The 16,472-nt window shown below is 29.5% G+C and overlaps 5 protein-coding genes across 6 annotated transcripts; 4 read left to right on the top strand and 1 right to left on the bottom strand.

The window, feature by feature from the left end:
• Positions 1–161: 161 nt before the first annotated feature.
• Positions 162–5,956, top strand: LOC126867632 (protein wings apart-like). Of its 2 annotated transcripts, none has more exons than XM_050622340.1 (11): positions 162–864; positions 1,169–2,898; positions 2,979–3,227; positions 3,323–3,571; positions 3,652–3,876; positions 3,973–4,195; positions 4,283–4,498; positions 4,579–4,755; positions 4,824–4,912; positions 4,986–5,087; positions 5,168–5,956. In XM_050622340.1, exons 1-11 carry the CDS (start codon positions 681–683, stop codon positions 5,315–5,317), a joined length of 3,594 nt encoding a protein of 1,197 aa, XP_050478297.1. In that variant the 5' UTR covers positions 162–680; the 3' UTR covers positions 5,318–5,956. The 2 variants fall into 2 exon arrangements, with proteins under 2 accessions (XP_050478297.1, XP_050478296.1); XM_050622339.1 differs by having other exon boundaries at positions 164–864; positions 4,576–4,755.
• A 463-nt stretch (positions 5,957–6,419) lies between these two features.
• Positions 6,420–8,908, top strand: LOC126867636 (28S ribosomal protein S31, mitochondrial). Its single transcript, XM_050622345.1, has 7 exons — positions 6,420–6,745; positions 6,863–7,013; positions 7,107–7,167; positions 7,230–7,356; positions 7,451–8,251; positions 8,317–8,513; positions 8,586–8,908. Exons 1-7 carry the CDS (start codon positions 6,720–6,722, stop codon positions 8,816–8,818), a joined length of 1,596 nt encoding a protein of 531 aa, XP_050478302.1. The 5' UTR covers positions 6,420–6,719; the 3' UTR covers positions 8,819–8,908.
• A 274-nt stretch (positions 8,909–9,182) lies between these two features.
• On the top strand, positions 9,183–10,637 carry LOC126867639 (exosome complex component RRP41). The gene is made up of 3 exons (XM_050622348.1): positions 9,183–9,497; positions 9,574–9,867; positions 9,957–10,637. The coding sequence occupies exons 1-3, from the start codon at positions 9,324–9,326 to the stop codon at positions 10,299–10,301; spliced, it is 813 nt and encodes a 270-aa protein (XP_050478305.1). The 5' UTR covers positions 9,183–9,323; the 3' UTR covers positions 10,302–10,637.
• On the bottom strand, positions 10,334–12,769 carry LOC126867637 (trifunctional enzyme subunit beta, mitochondrial). Its single transcript, XM_050622346.1, has 7 exons — positions 12,579–12,769; positions 12,078–12,240; positions 11,632–12,007; positions 11,376–11,550; positions 11,035–11,315; positions 10,660–10,965; positions 10,334–10,571 (listed from the first exon to the last, which is right to left on the bottom strand). Exons 1-7 carry the CDS (start codon positions 12,631–12,633, stop codon positions 10,527–10,529), a joined length of 1,401 nt encoding a protein of 466 aa, XP_050478303.1. The 5' UTR covers positions 12,634–12,769; the 3' UTR covers positions 10,334–10,526.
• An 87-nt stretch (positions 12,770–12,856) lies between these two features.
• Positions 12,857–16,009, top strand: LOC126867633 (protein lethal(2)denticleless). The gene is made up of 8 exons (XM_050622341.1): positions 12,857–13,000; positions 13,173–13,417; positions 13,531–13,711; positions 13,788–14,016; positions 14,100–14,305; positions 14,386–14,588; positions 14,671–14,881; positions 14,956–16,009. Exons 1-8 carry the CDS (start codon positions 12,958–12,960, stop codon positions 15,630–15,632), a joined length of 1,995 nt encoding a protein of 664 aa, XP_050478298.1. The 5' UTR covers positions 12,857–12,957; the 3' UTR covers positions 15,633–16,009.
• Positions 16,010–16,472: the final 463 nt, after the last annotated feature.

Raw genomic sequence — 16,472 nt, 5'->3', positions numbered from 1 at the left:
GAGTCCTTAAAAGTTAAAGATTCTTGAGTTTGAAATTCACATAAAGCACAATTCATCATTTATTACATAAAATAAATTTTGATTGGAGGATTTTCTACCGGTAAGGTAGATAAAAGGTAGAAGATAGCATTTTAGCTCTACCTACTGGATAGGACGACAAGTATTACAATCTTGTATATTGTATTACTCGTTTTTTTTTTGTGTATGGTATGTATCTAAATCTTGAAACGAAAAACATCGACAGATGGCTCAAGATCATGTTATGACTAATATTTCTAGTTGGACTTATGCTGACATATAAAAATTATAATAATTAAAGCTAAGTGTAAAAATATAGGATCAAGAATAACTAAGATAAGAACAATGTTTCCGAACATAAATCGAATTTGAAGTTACAGTTTCATATATTTGTGCATCGGGGTAAATAGCAAATGAAACATGGCGTTTGTTTCTTTCATATGTTCCGAAGATATTGCTTCTTGATTTTTTATTTCAAGTTTTTAATTATCAACGCGAACAACGATTCCGATGAATTGAGGTTTTTTTCCTCATAACACTTCTCCGCAAGTGTGCAAACAATCAATGCTTATTTCCTACATGCTTAAATTAAAAAAATGAAGAGAAATATTATTTGTGTCTTTTGAGATGTGGAACACTTTTGAAATACTGAAGAATACAGTATGACGTCCCGTAGTTACACAAAATCTTACAGCCGTAAGGTCAGTAGTGTGACACCTGGGAGTATTCAATTTGATAAGCTTTTTAGGGAAAATAGCAATCGACCTTCCGCTGCTAAATCAGCTGGCACTGTTGGGAAATGGGGTATAACATCTTTTACATCTATAAGGAGTACAAATATCAATGGTATGTACTTTCCTTGTCAATATAAATTATATCCTTTGTCACACATATTTATTTATATCTAATTAATAAATGTTAAACATACATTTAGTGTCTAACAACATAGAATGTTAAAAAATTACTTAATGTAAGATTTTGTTTTATTTTATATACTTCACATACTTTGCTTTTATATATATAATTTTATTCAGAAGATAAATCTACCTATACATTGTGCATTTATCAGTTGCAATATTTATATGATTAATGATTTAACAAATAAGAATAAATTTTGTAGGAAATTATGTGAATATTATTTCATTTATAGGAAGGAGAGATGATATTCACAATACCTTTGGTGCAAAAAGAGTAAAGCTTGATTATGGAAATCAGAATGCTCGTGTAAATTCTGGGAAAGATCCATTTTCCTTTGAAACTGATCCTGACAATAAATCAGATGTTGCACCACCAGTTGTTAAACCTAAGAAATTTTTTAAAAGTAGAAATGTTCCACCTTCAATAGAAGAATCTCGCCAGGATATGGCAATATATAGACAAGTACCTGATTCACATTATGGTAGAGCCCGTGCTCAAAAAATCTCTCCACAACCACCACCACCACCACCACCACCACCACCACAACTACAACCAAAACAATCCTTAACAAAAGTATCAAATGCTCCAGCTAAAAAAGTGACAGATACTTTAGAAGGAATCAATAATGATCCTCCTATTAGAGAAGAAGGGAAACCTCCTATTGTATTGAGAATATGCAAAGGTACAGCACGACTAGTCTATGGGAATGTGCAGAACACTCAACAGCCAGAACCTGAAACATATAGAATTTCTACACCCCTCATCAGTCCCACAAAAGTAGATATGGAACGTAAAAACTTTAATGTGGATGTGAATGTTAAATCTGATCATAAAGCAGTTCGTTCTCAAGAACCCATTATCTCGACTGTATCAATACCTCTAGAAAATTCAGAAATGCGCAGAACTACCCGTAGTCGAGCAAAAAATCTGCAGTTAGATTTAACAACAACATCTTCTATTGTCTCTACAGCACCAGTAACATCCAATTCACATAGTTCTGGTCTTTCTTTAACCCTTAGGAAATCTGTTACTGATTCCAACAATACATTAATATCTCATTATGATATTGTTAAGACTGACTGTGGTTCTACGTACTCTTGTAAGCCAGCAATTGAACCATTAATTGGGCGTGATCAACCACTGCCAACTACAACTCAAGAATTAATTGATATATTGTCAAGTGATTCTGACCCCATGCAAACAAGACCAATGATGATGAATACTTCAGAGACTGAGGAAAATACAGAAGTTGTTCCAGATGAAGTCCAACACTGTTCTATAGATATTCCAACAAATGAAGTAGTTTCTGGACCTACTTTACAACATGAATTAAAATCAGAATCAGACCCAGTACCAGAATCAGGTCCAGCTACAGAACCAGCATTAGGTTCAGGAACAGAAACAGAACCAGAAGCTGAACCAGATCCAGCTCCAGAACCTGATCCTGAAGTAGAGACAGAACAAACTAACCGTATTATTGATAATGACACAGCTACAGCAAAAACCTTAGTTGATCAAGATTGGTTTTCTGGGAGTGATGACAGTGAAGGTGTGAGTGGTAATGCAGAAAATGATATAGCATTACATGTAACTAGTACAGTCACAGAATTACAACCATTAAATACTCCATGTACAACTATTCAGAAGCCTGCTACTAAGAAAGGTAGTATTTTTAAAAGTCGCTCAACAGGTACTACAAATGGAAATAAAAGAAGAGCTTTGTACAAACACAAGTGGTGTGATAGTGATAAAGAATCTAGTACCACAGATACTTCTAATGTTGGAAATAGTACACCTACTACTGCTTCAGGATCTCATAGTGGTACAGATCCTGTAGCTTATGAAGAAGAATTCGATCCTTCACAATTAACAAGAGTTGTAAAGTACCCTGAAGCTGATGCAGATTTTGAAGATGAATCTGATGCTATAACTAGTGTTCGCTGTGGCAAGAAAGTAAAGGGAGTATGTACATTGTATACTTTATGCAATGTAATATATTAATTTATTACAAATTTGATATTGAACAATACTTGTCTTTTTAGTTCTATACTGTAGTAAAAAATGTGAAAAAAGCTCATCAAATTCAAGAAAGTGGAGAATTTCAAGAGTTTAATGATGATGTTGAATATATATTAGACACTTTAAGAGAAAACAATCCAAATGCTACTCGCTGCCTTTCAGCTATAAGATTGGCAAGCAAATGTATGGCACCTGCATTTCGTATGCATGTACGTGCTCATGGCACTGTTGCTAAATTCTTCAAAGCTCTTCATGATGCAACAAAAGATCAGGTAACGTTTTATTTTCATAGAATGTAATATATGTAAATTTTATCAGGTCTAATAATATATGTGAAAATTTAAATGAAACTCTATGTGTTTTGTAGAGTCTTGCTTTATGTACAGCAACAGTAATGTTTGTATTAAGTCAAGATCGTTTAGCTATGGATTTAGATCGTGATTGTTTAGAATTAATGTTAAGTTTGTTAGAATCTGATGCCAGTCACAAAGATGCACTTGATGATTGTGGCCTTAGTCGGGCAGAACTTCTAAAAAATAAAGAAAAAGTACGTCAGTTATGTGCTGATATTCAAGCTCAAGGACATGCAAAACATTTAAATCTTGATAATATAACAGTAAGTATTATTTCTATTCATAATTACCAGGAAAGAAATATAAAAAGTAAATGAACAAATATATCATAAATTAATTCTAGGTTGGTCAACTTGCTATGGAAACACTCCTTAGTCTTACATCCAAACGTGCTGGTGAATGGTTTAAAGAAGAACTTAGAGAATTGGGAGGTTTAGAGCATATTGTAAAGACTATCAGAGATTGTCATCGCCATATTAATACCCAAAATATTACAAAATCTGGTTGGACAGATCCATTATTAGACAAATTGCGTAAAGTTGATAGATGTTTACGTGTATTAGAAAATGTGAGATCTATGTTTTATATAATGATATACATACTTAAAATTTATAATACAGTTTACAATACATTTATTTATCCTTTTTAATTGAAATTCTTTTAGGTTACTCATATGAATGAGGAAAATCAAGTATATTTATTGAAATATGAGAATGGTATTTTAGTCAGCACTTTAGCAAATTTATATCATCTTTGTGGACAAGAAATTCCTATTTATCCTACTATAGACCCAAGTGATAAAACTTCCACTGGTGCTGTTATTAGAGAATGCTTGTTTGCTATTATTAAGGTTCTTATTAACCTTACACATCGATTTAATAGACAATGTAGGACTTTATTATATTTTATCTTCCAAAAAATATTAATAATTTACTTTTACCAATGTATAATACAATGTTTTATAATTATTTCAGCTTTTGGGAGTAAATCACTAGGCCTGCAACCAGGTGTTTTAGATTGCAGTTTGTATCTTTTATTGCGTGTCCCCGAGTCACTTCCTGAAGAGAAACGTTTTGATATGATGATGTTAGCTTTGATTTTATTAATAAATTTAGTAGAACAATGTGATGATAATAAACAGCTGCTTATCGAATCTAAAGCTCCCCCATCAATAGAAAATATTTTTGACGGTGGGTATTTTACAAATTATATTGTTTTCATGAAGATGTGGATCTGATATATTGTATTTATTTCTGTAAAAAAACAGCAGAGGAAAGTGGAGTAGAATGTTTAATCGATCTATTTTATAAACAAGAAGAATTAGCACGTGCCGAAGAACAAAAAACCGATGCTATTTTAGATGGTAAAAAAGATTCTGAACAAACAGAAACTGTATCGACAACAACTAAATCTCAAGAGGAATTCATTGAAGAAACTGTCACAAAATGTTTGTATAATTTTTGTTTAAGATATTATAAATTTTGTAAAATATAATTTTAGAAATTCTTTTTGTAGTATTACAAAAAGCGGGACGTCATATGGAACATACTTTAATAGGAGCATATGTAGTGCTTTTACTTGGTTACTTAATAATGGATAATAAGGTAATAAATTTTTAAGTTTAAAATTACAATGCTAATACTATAGAAGAAAATAATGTAATACATATACTTTTAGGATTATGAATTGTTGGTACGCAGTAGACTTCCAGATAATAATTTTACTACTATGGTGTCTGTACTTCAGAAATTCTTCAATTTCATGAATTTAACGGCATCGGTAATTATTTTTAATTGTTTTATTTATACACATCTATAAAAACTATCAGAAAATTTGGATATATGAATAACTTATTCTAGAATGAAGTAAGCAGCTGTGGAATTGCTGCTACTGAAAAGGTGATTAAGTTCCTAAAAGTCTCAGATGCCCGCATTGAAGAAGAGAAAAGTGAATTACCATTATCAGCTTTAGAAGATCCAAACATAATGCTCCATTTATCTTCGTCTTGATTGATATCACATTTACACATTTGATATTTTTTATTACCCTGGCATGCAAAAAGAGCCAAAGTTATATGTGTCCAACGAAGGAAATTTTATCTATTGCAGTATAAATGGACCTGTTTCATATTGACCATATATTTTGATATATATTTATTCACTTACGTAATTTATTGCTGTACCTTTCATTAAATTGACTTATTTTCCCAATCACAGTAACAAGTTAGGTATTAAGCATAAGTTAATTAATTACTAGAAACTAATATGATAAAGAACGCGCCTTGTAATTACGCATGCAGCTCACTTAAGTTTTTTAATGGCACGTATGTAATATTATTACTTTAGTTGCTTTGCCAAACAATCATTTTTTTAAATTTTGTGACTGACAAGAGGAATGATAATTTGTAAACTTCTTGTCAGAGTATAATTCGTTTGCTGTACAATAATGCATAAATTTTAAATTTTTCCATTATTTTGAAATTTCAATTTATTTTACATTTTAAGTTTTGTTACAAGATTGGCGGTGTTGGGTTTTATTACAACCCGTTTAAGATTTGATATAGCATTATTTTGTAAGTTTATTTTAATATTAAAATTATACTATAAGCTTTGTAAATGTAAATTTATAAATTATAATTGTATCTTAAATTCCTAGTTTCCAGTTATTGTATCTCATTACGAGATATAGAACTTCATAAACCTTAATAACATATTTTGTCTCACAATTTCAAAGGAAAAATAAAAGATACATTATATTGTTATGTGTATGCAATAAACTAGCTTCATAAATTACGAATTTGTAAATAAACCATTTTTTTCATAAAAATCAAATACATTTTATATCAAGAAATATAAGACGTAATTTCAATATGTAAAAAATACATATATTTTTCTTTCATTTAAGGTAAGTCAAAACCAAATTGAAAACATTACATATTTTATTTACATTATTTATTTCAAACGGAATATCTACAAAAATATACAAAAATACACGTAAGATATGTGTTAACTTATTAAACAAAATTTCTGAGTTGGAAAAGTTGAAAATTAGACTTAAAAGTAGTAAACATGTTTCTATAAACTGTACATATCTATATGTAACCATGTACATATATATGTATTTATACGCTCATATTAAGTGAGTAATGTTGACATTTTTTTAAAATGAAATTTTAGAAACAATTTATCAAAAAGTTATATTTTATTAGAAAATATATATGTTAAGTTTACTGTTAACAAACATATTATTCGCAAAATCAGGAATGACTTTATTTAGGATCAATCCGTAACATGGTAATTTAGAATTTGACTAATTTGTGCTATAGATTTAATAGCAAATTAATTTTTATAGCAAAATAGAATAAAATAGTATATATATGTAAGCAATATATGTATATAATAACGTAACGAAATGTTAGCTACGTTCTTTCTTTCGAAGTAAGTATTCATTTATATAATTTTAATAACCTTATTAACCTATCTATCAGTTCTATATGAACTACATGATAATTCAAATAAATAATATTACATAATCCCATAATTATTAACTTCTAGGAGTACTAAAACTCAAATTATATTGCCATTTCAAAGGTTAAATATTACGTTTAATGTAATAAGAACTAATTTGTCATCATCATCATCTGATTCTTCTTCTTCTGATTCTGATTCGGATTTGGATGCTGAAATTTCTAATGAAATTAGAGATGTAAATATTTCGCTACCTTTAATATAAAACTTATTTCTTTTAATATGTGTGTCTATGCTTATAATTTTTATTTCATGTTCCTTTTCTCTGAAGAAATTAAGAGGTATAGACTACTTACAAAGTGCAAAAACAGCACGAAAAAGAAGACAAATAGGTAAGAAATTATAATTTATTTTAAGATAGATGCATAATAAGACAAGAAATTTCTCATCATAGAGCATGAGTTAACCAAAGCAGCCCAAATTTTAACTACAACATCAGACCAAGATAAAGGAAAAATTCTTTCAGTTTTGTTAGATAGTATCAGTAAAATTCAGACTATAGTTAATACATCCAGTAAAAGGTTTAAGTATAACTTTTTTGCTTAAATTATATTTTTATTCTAATAAATGATTCTAATAAATTATATAAATATATAATATTGATGTTATTTGTAGTAAAGAAGATGAAGCTAAAGATAAGACAAGGACTATTAATAATGAATCTAAAGAACCACAAAAATTATCTACAATTCGTAAGCTTCAAAGTCAGCAAAAGGAAGTAAGGGATGTTAATGATAAGTTTGAAAGAAAATATGAAAGACAAAAGAAACCATCAATAATTGAAATGCTTAAAAGCCAGTCAAGTATGAGAAAGGATACTGATGATAAGTTTGAAATGAAATATGAAAGACGAATGGAACCATCTATAATTCATAACCTAAAAAGTCAGCAAAAGGAAGTAAGGGATGTTAGTGATAAGTTTGAAAGAAAATATGAAAGACAAAAGGAACCATCAATAATTGAAATGCTTAAAAGCCAGTCAAGTATGAGAAAGGATATTGATGATAAGTTTGAAAAGGAATATGAAAGACGAATGGAACCGTCTGTCATTCATAAGCTACAAAGTCAGCAAAAGGAAGTAAGGGATGTTAGTGATAAGTTTGAAAGAAAATATGAAAGACAAAAGGAACCATCAATAATTGAAATGCTTAAAAGCCAGTCAAGTATGAGAAAGGATATTGATGATAAGTTTGAAAAGGAATATGAAAGACGAATGGAACCGTCTGTCATTCATAAGCTACAAAGTCAGCAAAAGGAAGTAAGGGATGCTAGTGATAAGTTTGAAAGAAAATATGAAACACAAAAGGAACCATCAATGATTGAAATGCCAAAATATGAAACTCTGAGAAAATCATCTGTAATTGCAAAACTAATGAGCCAGCAAAAGGGATCCAGTATCATTGATGATAATGAGAGGTTGCATATTTTATTAAATAAATCTAAAAATTTATGGCTTAACCCATTAAAAATTTTTTTTATAGAGATAATATAGATTATGAAAGAATCTTCGATGATTTTCCGGAAAATACTGATGTTCCTAAACTTAAAATGTGGGACACTTGGGAAAGGGAGAAATTGCAATTTTTAACATCTAAATACCCTACAAATGCATTTCAAGAAATGATTCAATGGTCTAAAGAAGGAAAACTATGGAAATTTCCTATAGATAATGAACAAGGTATGAGTAGAAAAATTAGACTGTGTTATTTTATATATAACTTATAAATATGATTCTTTATATGATATATAGGGATGGAAAAGGAGCAAAATGTGCATTTCTCAAAGCATGTATTCTTAGAACGTGAGTTGATACCATGGTGTCCTCCCAAGGGTCCAATACGACATTTTATGGAATTGGTATGTGTTGGACTTTCAAAGAACCCATATATGACAATTGAAGAAAAGTATAATCATATAATGTGGTATAAAAATTATTTTAACGATAAACATGATTTATTAGAAAAATTAGGAATTTTAGGATAGAACTAGTACAAAAAACTGGCAAAAAAAAAACAAATTGAAATGTATTAACTGTTTTTTAAAAATAAAGATGAAATAAAATGATACACGTAATTATGTAGTTGTTATTTGTTAAAAATATCTTATTTTATGTGCATTTCACTGTCTTCATATTTTATTTAATGTTTTATAACGGAACGTTATTAAATGTTTATGAAACACTATATGTTTATAAACATTACTAGTTAAATAAATCCTATGAAAGTATTGATATTTCAAATTCAAATAAATGAAATAGTTAAATTAGATTTAAACATTTGAAATAAATTAATTTATGCAAAAAAGTATATCAATGCAATACTTTCTTATAAATTTATAAGGAAATCTTCAATAGTTTGTACTTTCAGCTAAAGTTGAGATCGATTGGGTCAAATCACTCAAGGGACTCACTTAAGACCGGTCCAAATCCACGATCTAGTTTTACCTTATAGGCTTATAGGTTACATCGGTTTTAAAATTCTTGAGAAAAATGATCGAAGCAGAAAATATTGAAGATCAAAGTGGACTACGTCCAGATGGTAGGCGAGCATTAGAATTAAGGCAGATTCGTGTAAAAATGGGTGTTTTTGGTCAAGCCGATGGAAGTGCTTATATCGAACAGGGTAACACTAAAATTTTGGTTACAGTATATGGGCCTCATCAGGTTAACAACTTATCGTACGTTATAATTTTTATATTAATACATTGAACCATATACGATTAATGTTATGTTTATTTAGCCAAGAGGTTCTACAGGAAGAAATACAACTAAAGGCATAGTGAATTGTCAATATAGCATGGCGGTATTTAGTTTATCTTCTGGAGAACGTAAACGCAAACCAAGAGGAGATAGAAAGTCGCAAGAAAGATCTCTTCAATTAAAACATGCAATGGAAGCCATAATACATTTAGAAATATATCCTCGCTCACAGATAGATATTTATGTAGAAGCATTACAAGTTGATGGAAGTGAATATTGTACATCTGTAAATGCAGCTACACTTGCTTTAATTGATGCTGGAATTCCTATCAAGGTAATATATAAAATGAAACAAATGTCCTGTAACTTTCATTGGAAAAAGTACCTTTACCATTAAATTTATTATTGTTTTCTTTTTTGTAGAATTATGCTATAGGTTGCACTGTAACATTAATTAATAATCCATCTTCGGAAGATGAAGATAATACATTAGGGAGAGGAGTACTAGATGCAAATTATCTAGAAGAATGTGCTCCTGGTGTTACTTTGTCTGTTGTTGCATTACCAAATAGTGATAGTAAATCAAAAGATGGTTTGATAGTAGTAGCGCAAGGAGCAGGCCAAAGGTTGCATTTGTCTCAATTTGAGTCTTTAAAAGCTCGTGTATTATATGGATGTCAAGATATAAAAACTATTTTAGATCATGCAGTTAGACAATATTTAACAGAACAATCACTTCCTTCTCTTTTTCATGTTGCATTAAATTAGATATATTAACAAAAAATTGTACGCAAAAAATGTCAAATAATACACAATTTTTTTCATAAAAATCACATACAAAATTTTTTTTTAATATATTTATCTTATAAAGAATATATATATTTTACACATATATATTCATACACTATAATTGTACACAATCTCTTTTCTTTAAAGTAATATCCACATTTCTTTTAGAATATTTATATTCGTTCGTTTTCCCCTTTTTGCATCTCAAACCTTAGCACCAGGGTACCTTTCCATAATCATACCAACACCCTATAATTCATATAGTTATTAAAATAAATCTATTTAATATAAATATAAGATAATAATAATTGTGAATTATTTTTTATACGTCTTTTACCTGTCCTCCAGCTGCACAAGCTGCAATTATTCCAAATTGTTGATCTTCTTTGATAAGTCGGTTCGCGGTATGTGTAGCTAACCGAACTCCAGTTGCTGCAAATGGATGACCAATTGATAAAGATCCACCCCATGCGTTCCATTGATTAAGATCTGGTACTCCTACTTTTGAAGATCTTCCTAAGTAATTTTGTGCAAACCAATCAGAATCTAATGCTTTTAAATTAGCTAAAATTTGTCCCGCAAAAGCTTCATGTATTTCCCACACTCCAACATCTTTAACATTTAATTTTGCTTTTTGGAGTATCTACAATTTATTTGAAACATTATGTGTTAAAATTCTAAAAATGCACATTTAAAGACAATAAAGTATTACTTGTGGTATAACATAGGTTGGTCCTAAGAGCAATTGATCAATAGGATCCTGGGAAACATAAGTGAAATTTCTTAAATATGCTTTTGGAGTAAGACCAAGTTGAAGAGCTTTTTCTTCTGTCATTATCAAAGCTGCTGATGCTCCATCAGTTAAAAAAGATGCATTAGCAGCAGTAACTCCTCCATATGGTTTAACAAATGCTGGTTTTAATTTTTCTAATTGTTCAGGTGTTGAAACGCGAATACCATTGTCTTTATTTACTACCTCACTTACATTTGGAACTAGAAAAGATACCCAGATCAATTAACATATTTTATTTATTTCGTTTATTTTAATATTACCTTTATAGGGAACTACATCTGTGAGGTGTCCTTGTTGTTGTGCTTTAGCAGCCAAAGTATGTGAACGCAAAGCATATTCATCCTGTTCTTTCCTTGAAATTCCAAATGCAGCTGCTAATCTATCACCACTATGTCCCATAGTTTCATTACTAGAAAATTCAGCTACTGCAGGTAACTACGATTATATAAGTACAGTTAAATATAATATATAAGTAGATATAATTAAAGTATAATTTTGTTATAAAAGGTAATATACATCTGGTACAAAATATGATGGTCTAATACTAGTAAGAAGTTGTAACTTTTGCCCAATTGATTTTGCCTTATTAGCTTGTAACATCAATGATCTCATACGTCTACTATGTCTAATTGGTATATCTGACATGAATTCCACTCCACCTGCAACGATCACTTCATACACACCACATGCAATCAAACCCATACCAGTTGTAAGAGCTTGATTACTACTGATGCATGCCATTGTTACAGTGTGTGCAGGAGTACGATCACTGTATCCTGCTGCTAAAGCTGCTTCTCTCGCGATATTTGAAGTTCTTATTTCTTGCATTACTGTACCATAAACAATGTATTCAACAATTTCTTTAGGAAATTTAATTTTGTTTTGTAAGGCCCTTGTAATAAAATATGATATATTATTATAATTGAATTAGCATAAAAATTACATAGCATAGGTTAACTTACACTAATGATTGTCTGGCAAGATCATATGCCATCAAGTTTTTATAACTTGTTCCAGATTGCAAAAATGGTGTTCTTACACCATCAATATATACAATGTTTTTAGCAGCATGATTGCTTTTAGTTGCATAAAACTTATTTGTTTTTAAATAATTTACTGCAGAACCTAAAGTACAAATAAATTACACATTCATAACATATTTAATAAGTATATTTTGCACTTGGAAATAATTGTATCTATTTTATTATGCTATAAATATAATAAGTGTGTTATAAAATTAGGAATCTTAAATAAATTTATTGACTGACTATATATTAGTAAAAAATCATTACACTGTATAAATAGCATCAGTGCTCATAAAAAGTTATTAAATCATTTTTATTTTAAAGTTTCCGATTTTGTACTTTGTACCTAAATAATTAAGAATCATTACTTGCGAATCATGTACTTGCATTGTTTTTATTGTTCTACAATGATTCATAGCACAAAGTAATTTAACATACCATATTTAGGAAATCCTCTCTTCATTAAAAAACTATTTTTTGCGAGAGAATGCATATTCAAAATTACTTTAAATTTAGCAGTTTTTAAAAATTTCGCTTCTTTTTATATATATTACTATTCCTTTTTACTGGTTACTTATGTACTACCATTTCCTCTCTGGTACCAGTAAATGTTGAACATGACATGGACTTTGATCTTTATTTCAGTCTTATTCTCAAAAAATTTTACTTGTGAACCTACCATTGCTCAACCATAATTGAATGTCCCTATTAGACTATCTTGATATAGAAGTGCGGGAAAACTGACAGATTTTCCCGCTTACAATTTAAGTATTTACACTATTTTGTGTAATAAATATTAATTTCATGCAGTTTCAGAATGAATTTAGTGCATTCTATTGTAGAACGAGAAAAAGGATCTGGTAATTTGCATTTTATGATCGTATATAATAAAAGATTTTGAAATATATTGCGAATATAAAAATGATAGGTTATACGTGACCCAACATAATGTTGTATTTAATCTAATGATTGTGCATGATATTCATTTTTTAAGATAAAACGTGAATTTTAAAGAAACAAACATTTTTTCAGCATCAATACACGATTATGATGTTGCTTTGTATCGTTTGAAATGTTATAAAGATGATGTGTATAAAGGTATAACACCAAATACAGATGCACTGGATTTTAATCCAGAACCACCAGTTTTTGCATGCCGATTTTGTACTACAAAAGGATACGAACAAATAATTGCTTTAGCTAATGAAGATGGAAAGATTGCATTACAAGATACAGATATCAAAAGTATGTCAAATCAACCTTTGGAAGGAACACAGGTATGCTTATTATATTGTATTGAGTCTTTAATCTTTTACCTATAAAATCAAGTTACCATAAAGTATATTATTAAGAGTCTATAAGAAAAATATACTTAATTGATATCTTTCAGGCACATCGTAATGCAATATTTGATGTTGCTTGGATGCCAGGAGAATTAAAACTAGTTACAGCATCTGGAGATCATACTGCTAGACTTTGGGATGTATCTGGTTCTGAAATAAGACAAATTGATTGTTTCCATGCTCATATTAGAAGTGTTAAGACTGCAGTGTTTCGTTATCAGGATCAAGGTATCTCTTTAATACTTAATATGCTTTGACATACATATTGCACAAAACAAAATATTAATTAAAAAAAATGTTTTAGCTGTATTTGCAACTGGAGCTAGAGATGGCTCTATCATGATATGGGATATTAGAGCTAATCATTATGAACGACCTAAACCAGATAATTGTATTATTAATGCACATAATGTTGGAAATATAAGTAATGTACGACAGCGTAGGGTAATCACTCAATCATCCAGAGCACAAAGTATTACTGGTTTGGTATTTCAAGATGATTTCACTTTAATTTCATGTTCTGCTGGAGATGGGTAAGTTTAGTAAGTTAAATATACACTTGTATGAATTACTAATTATATGAACAAATAAAGTAATAATTATATTATTGACATAGCTTAATAAAAGTCTGGGATTTGCGTAAAAACTATACTGTTCACAAAAAGGATCCTTTAGCTAAACATACAATGAATTATACTGGACATAGTACAAGGAATGGATTTTCGTCATTGTTAATATGTCCTGCAACAATTACACTATATGCAAGTTGTATGGATAATATTATATATGCATATAATATATCATCTTACAATCCTAAACCAAGTAAGAATAATAATAAGAAACATTATTGATATGAAATTTTAAAATAATACTAATATTATTATTTCTTTTGCATATATTAGTTGCAGAATTTTATGGACATCAAAATCGTACTTATTATGTTAAAAGTTGTTTAAGTCCTGATGGACGTTATCTTGCTAGTGGTTCCAGTGATGAACTTGCATATATTTGGCACACAAACAAACCAGGAGCTCCAATTGTACAACTCTTAGGACATACAGAAGAAGTTACTTGCATTGCTTGGTCTAGTGTTCGAGAAACAAAAGTATTAACAACGATATCATTGTTGATTTTTAATATTAAAATTTATTATATGTAACATTAATACCCCTTTGAAAATTAAATAGATAGTAACATGTTCTGATGATTCGTGCCATCGAATTTGGAGAGTTGGTCATGAACATAAACTAGATAATGAAGAAATAGAAATACGTGGTCGTGCAGAAGCTATCTTTAATAAAAATCCATTGGAAAATCTAAAACTTGAAACTACACCAACTATTACGCGACGTTGGGTTATATCTCAAGAACATACACCAGGATCTGATACCACGCCTAGTATGTAATCATAAAATATTTAAACTATCATAACTACTATATTGTTATCAATGTTATTTTCTTTCTTTCATTAGATGCTACACCTGGACCAAGTTCATCAGATGCTTACAATCAAGTAGAAGATAGTCGAAATCAGTGTAATGTTACTACTTCAATGAAAAGAAATTATTTTCAAATGATGAGTGGATCCTGGTCTGATGGAAAATTTAAGTCAGTTTTATCTCCTATACAAGAAAACCTCACATCTGCTCGCGTTGCAAAACGTATTCATTTAGAAAATCGTGGTGCACGAAGATTGTTTAGTCCATGTAATGATAATAGTTCGTCACTGAACAGAGGCTACGAATCTGATGAACCCAGTACAAGTTCATCTAGTAGAGAAAACAGGAATAACGAAATTCATTTTTCACCTACGTTGAATCTTCCAAATTTTGTAATTGATGGCACAGCGCCGCATTTACTTCAGTTATCTCCAGAAAAGTACAAAGAAAATGTCGATTGGTTAACAAGAATACGAAGAGAAAAATATGGAAAAGTCAGAAAAACATTATCAGAAAAGTCGGCTAGCCCTGTTTCTTGTACAGTGCTTGCTAGGAGAAATACTAGATCACGATCGACAGAACCACAAAAAGTATCTAAAATGCCGAGAAATTCTCCTCTCTCTTTATTAAATTTCTTTAAAGTTACTGGAAAAGACTGTGAAACAAATATGTGTTGTGATGATAATGTAATACCTTCTGCAAAATCTTAAAAACAGCCATGAATTTCTTTATTTGTCAGAAAGATTGCATTTTATCTGTGTTAAATTTCATATAAACGTTTTATTAGAAATGTTTTATAACAAAAAATTACATTCAAAATGTTAACCTACGAATGTGATACAAACATCAGCGCGCTTTTTGTTGTTTACGATGTAGTACCTTATAAAAATTTAATAAGACTCGAAACAATAAATATCATACTGTAAGATAAATATGACATACAAATGTTATAAAGTAGGTGAAAATAGATTATATACTCACAAGTGTCATGTTCGAGTGATAACAGCATACCTTTTATACGCAATCATAAATTATATTTATAATATATTACAATAATAAAATATTTTGTTAATTTTTTTTACTAATATTTACTTTTTTTCAATATAGTAACACATGAAGGTTTAAAACAAATAAACAGATCTTAAATTTTATTTCCATCATATATATTTTTTGTTCAGTTGAGAACAAAATACTTTTACTGCTTGAGAAAGTAGCTTAATTTCAACTGCATTTAGTTCATAAATGAATCAATATATAGAAATTAAATAATGTTTAAAATTTAGAATATTCAAACTATGAAATTTTACCTTTCGTGGAGTTAATTCAACTCTTTTTGTTTCCACTACTTGATTACATAATTATTTATTACTTTTTTCTTTTTTCTAACCTTCAGACGCGAAAGAAAAGTAATTGTCATCCTTTGGACCTACATAATAGAGGTAATTTTCCATGATCGTGATTATATATATAATTTTATTCCATACTATATTTGTTTAATTACCAATTTTCACTTTTAAAGATGGTGGTGATTATTAAACTTGTAACATGTC

The sequence above is a fragment of the Bombus huntii genome, chromosome 7, assembly GCF_024542735.1.
Source record: "Bombus huntii isolate Logan2020A chromosome 7, iyBomHunt1.1, whole genome shotgun sequence".
Taxonomy (NCBI): Eukaryota; Metazoa; Arthropoda; class Insecta; order Hymenoptera; family Apidae; genus Bombus; species Bombus huntii.
Note: the sequence above shows the minus strand (reverse complement) of the source record. Positions and strands in the feature narration are given on the sequence as shown.